This window comes from Quercus suber, unplaced genomic scaffold (assembly GCF_002906115.3).
Source record: "Quercus suber isolate HL8 unplaced genomic scaffold, Cork oak 2.0 scaffold_217, whole genome shotgun sequence".
Taxonomy (NCBI): domain Eukaryota; kingdom Viridiplantae; phylum Streptophyta; class Magnoliopsida; order Fagales; family Fagaceae; genus Quercus; species Quercus suber.
In genome coordinates, this window is record NW_027069675.1 from 425,132 (window position 1) to 429,531 (window position 4,400).

Sequence of the window (4,400 nt, forward strand, 5' to 3'; positions counted from 1 at the left end):
AAAAAATTGAAAGAACTAGTTGGGGTCTACACACAAGTGTATGAACAAGGGGCCTGGGTGGTGTGCAAATGCTCATTATATCCTAGCTAGCAGCCCTTGGTCAAGGAGTCAAGTCCTAACTTTACATGGAACATGGTCTGCAGATCCCAAGACCATGCGGGAAGTCATCTTCATTCCAACTCTATTTTCATTATGAAAAATGCTAGAGTTACAAATTATTTACAAATTGCTGATGTGGTGAGTAGTTATTAGTAAGTGAAAAAGTGATGTTAGTAGTGAGTTCAGATGAAAATCAGTAACAATTGGTCATAAAAATAGTACGTAAAAATGATATAAAATAGTAGCATTACTTTTTCATTGTATGTCTTCTGTCTTCAAAAGTGTGTGCCCAAATGGCTTTTATTTAGCTTTACCAGAGGCACTGCTAGCTATCTCATTAAGAGAATGTGATTAGTAGGTTGAAAAGTCCAAGTCCTCCGTGATAATAATTAAGTTATTCAGTGGACAAAGACGTCATGATCCATTAGCGAATGAAAGTCAAGACCACTCTCTCATCTTCTTCATCTACCAAAGGTGTCATTGAGATCAGAAATGTAAGGCTGGAAGATGGAAAAAATCATATTATGATGAACCAGAAGCTGCTTGAGAAAAGTCATGATTTGCGAAAACAGAAGCTGGAGGTATTCGATATCCTTAGAGAAGCTCTAATAGTCTCTTTCAAGAATTTCAACTTCATCATCTTTATATTTCTGGCATCACTCCCTTTTTTTGGTTTCATGGTTTACTATGAAACTTTCCTTCAAAGGACTTTTGTTGAAGCCTCACATATCCTAAAGCATCCACCTAGTTGCTCCCCCTATAATTGGCCGTTACCTGAATTTTTAGCCGAAACAGTAACCAAAGATTTTTTTCATGAATTGGTTCAACTTAGTTTCCTTTATCTGGTGCCCCTTCATCTCTTTGAGCTTTGCACCGTGATTGTGACTGTTGATTTGGCATCTAAGATATATGCAGAAGAGACACCAATGACTCTCAAGGAGATGATACATAAGCCCATTAATGGAGCAAGACTGAGAGGCACTTTTGTCATATCATTTTACGTTCTCTTCTTATCAACTTGCACTCTACTCGGATTGATATGGTTAGTCACAAACTACTATGTTATATTTGCAAATTCTGTTGTTGATGTGTTATTTGCTGTGTCTTATGGGGCAGCTTTTGTAGCACTACTAACAAAATTCTTGGAATGGAGTGCCATGTGGAATATGAGTATTGTCATTTCAACGTTGGAGGGGTTATATGGGGTTGAAGCATTTGCGCTTTCTGCTTATTTTAGCAAAGGTACTGGGCAGCGTGGGCTGCTTTTGATGCTTGTTTTCTTTGTTTGGGGACTGAGCTTAAGGTTGCCATGCCTCTATTTTGGATGCTATGAAGGAGGGAGAGGAATTGTTGCACAAATTTGCTTGTTCTGCTTGGGGAATGCACTGAAATGGGTGGTCTGCACGGTCTATTTCTATGATTGCAAGAAGCGGATTTTAGAGAAGAAAGTTGATGAGGAAGTAGGAAGAGATATTGATGCCATTGATGCATAATTGGGAATTGGTTGTTACAATCAATATTTGAAGCACAACTAGAATCTAGAAACTTTAATAGTTTTAGGAAGTCAATTTCCAAGTATTGAGAGTACGAATGGGTTATAATAGGCTTTTATGTTCTTAATTTATGTATTTCTAATACCATTCTCGTTCTTTGGCAGAGCTTTATGTAGATCCAGTTAATAACAATTGAAAAAACCAGTCTTTGCTGGTTTTTTTCCTGCCTTTCTGGTATAGACTCGTTAGCATTATGTAAAAGCATCTCTTTATTGGGGAAATTGAATAAATTGGCGTTTGTTTTAAGTGTATTCGATAGTTTCATAAATTGGGGTTCTCCCCCTCTTCTTTGGGTGTAATTGATAATTTCATGAATTATGTAATGCAACAATTAAAACTTTAATTTTGTAAAATTTTCCAGTTTGTGTTTTAAATGCAAGAGTGAAAGCCACAGTTTTTCTGAGATTGTCAATGCAAAACATAGGCCCCAATGCCCATTGTGTTTGAACTTTGAAGTGTTCTTGCTGCACTATAACTATCATGCAGATTCCTTAATATAGAACTCCATTCAATTGTAGGCCTTTTGGAAGTCTAGTTTCAACCCCATTTAAACCTCCTTGTTCTTTGAGTGAGTAAAGGTATGTACAGCTTCTTGGGCTAGGAGCATGTTCTCAGCAATGTTCATGTTCCTATTTGGGATAAAGGCTACCTGGGATGGATCTACTATCATCTTAACCAACATAGGTCTAAGTATGGACACCAAACTATGGCTATCACCTTATAACAAAAATTGTATAGGCTTATAGATTTGAATTGGCCAAACTTGCATATGCAGGTTAAACTTACATTTAAGCCATGCAAGACACTAAGATCAAGCAATAGCCATGATATTGACTTTGTTAATAGCATCGATGTATTGCAATCAATAAACTTCGCTGGCCTTTCAATTCACTGGACTCATACTTTTGGTTTTCTTTCAAATTTATCCAATGGATTAACAATATTGTGACCACTTTGAGGTTATATTGGTCTCGATGTTGAAGCCAACTCCATATATATGTAACAGAATTTTACAAATGGATGATTTAGCCATAAATGGTTAATAAATGTTTTAACCATGGAGTCATCATAATCTTTGAACAGGACCAACAACTTTGAAAAAAATTTAAGATCATAGGATCCAAATTACCAACATGGATCCTCATTTTCGTAGATAGTGGTACTAATGGAAACTTGATTTTTCAACAATAATTTCTCATATTCTTTATTTTTGAATTAAGAATACCGAGTCTAATGGTATGTTGAAGCCAACTCCATATATATGTAACAGAATTTTACAAATGGATGATTTAGCCATAAATGGTTAATAAATGTTTTAACCATGGAGTCATCATAATCTTTGAACAGGACCAACAACTTTGAAAAAAATTTAAGATCATAGGATCCAAATTACCAACATGGATCCTCATTTTCGTAGATAGTGGTACTAATGGAAACTTGATTTTTCAACAATAATTTCTCATATTCTTTATTTTTGAATTAAGAATACCGAGTCTAATGGGTTATTTATGCCCATTGAGTCGTTGACAGTTTTTTGCCATTCAAAATTACATTTTTCAAGATTAAAAGTATGGGACAGTTCATGCCCTCTGAGTTTTAATTCTTGAGTTTGACCATTTGGTGAAATTTCTTGAAGACATTGGCTTATCACATGAAATTCTTTCCTTAGCCTCATTCCATGCATATTATTTTGAAATTGTTGAGGTTCTGTTTTTATTTCAAAATTTACATTTGGGTCAAGATAATCCCACAAAGTTAAACATTCAAGTAGGTTCGATATGACCACTTTTTCATTAATTTGATTCCACTTGGCCTCTTCTTCTTCAAGTTGATCCAATATGGTCAAGTTCTCTTCAATACGGTTTGCATCAAGTGCAACTCTTAAGAATCTCTCCATTTTGTCTCAACTCCTACTGTGGTCGTCAATTACATGTTTTACAAAAATAAATACTATGATGAATTTATTTTCGCTAGCATCCAACTTTGAGTGGGTTCGGTAATTGCCTTAATAAAAAGGATTTTTTTTAAAGATGGAGGGATTGCAATACACATGAAAGCAATACCAATAATAAAGTAAATTGGATTTAAAACTTAGGAATTGTGACTAACAACTAAGGATTTACTTGAACTAAATCAAAGAGCACAACTTAATGAAAGCTTACTTGAATCTAATTGAAGATCATTTGAATACAAATGTTGAAGATCACTAAACTGACTACAAGAAGATTTCTCTCGTACCAATTTTACTAGAAGCATTATTCTGTATCTAAGAGGGCCTGATCTCATGAAGATGTTCTCTTGTTCTTTTTGATATGCCTGTTTGGTCTCCTTTTCTTTATAAAATTGTCTTCTATTATAGAAATGGATGGTAGTTATTTTCAGCTGATAACGACCCCATAAAGCTAGGAAGTGGGAAGTTATTTCCCTCAATTAACTACCCTATCTTTCATGTAATGCCAAATGGTCTTTGACAATGTCTCAAAGCTTCTTAAGTGATGGAAAAATGTCTTCCACACGGTATTTCCCACTAAAATATTCTTGTCATGTTTACCAAATTTATACATGTCATGGCTACCAAGTAAACATTAAATCCAATTTATATATTTATATTTGTATTTATCTATACTACTATTTAAGAGGCTGCACCTGTTTGGGCCGGATTTTTTTTTGGTTCCAAAATACCCTTGTTTCTCTAGGTTTAAGTAGAGATAAAACTAAAGGATAATTTGGTAAAATACATATCTAACT

The 4,400-nt window shown here is 34.6% G+C and overlaps 1 protein-coding gene across 1 annotated transcript; it reads left to right on the plus strand.

Annotated features, from left to right (window-relative positions):
• The first annotated feature begins 438 nt into the window (after positions 1–438).
• Positions 439–1,902, plus strand: LOC111986834 (uncharacterized). The gene has a single exon (XM_024018528.2). The coding sequence runs from the start codon at positions 531–533 to the stop codon at positions 1,590–1,592; it is 1,062 nt and encodes a 353-aa protein (XP_023874296.1). The 5' UTR covers positions 439–530; the 3' UTR covers positions 1,593–1,902.
• The last annotated feature ends 2,498 nt before the right edge of the window (positions 1,903–4,400 follow it).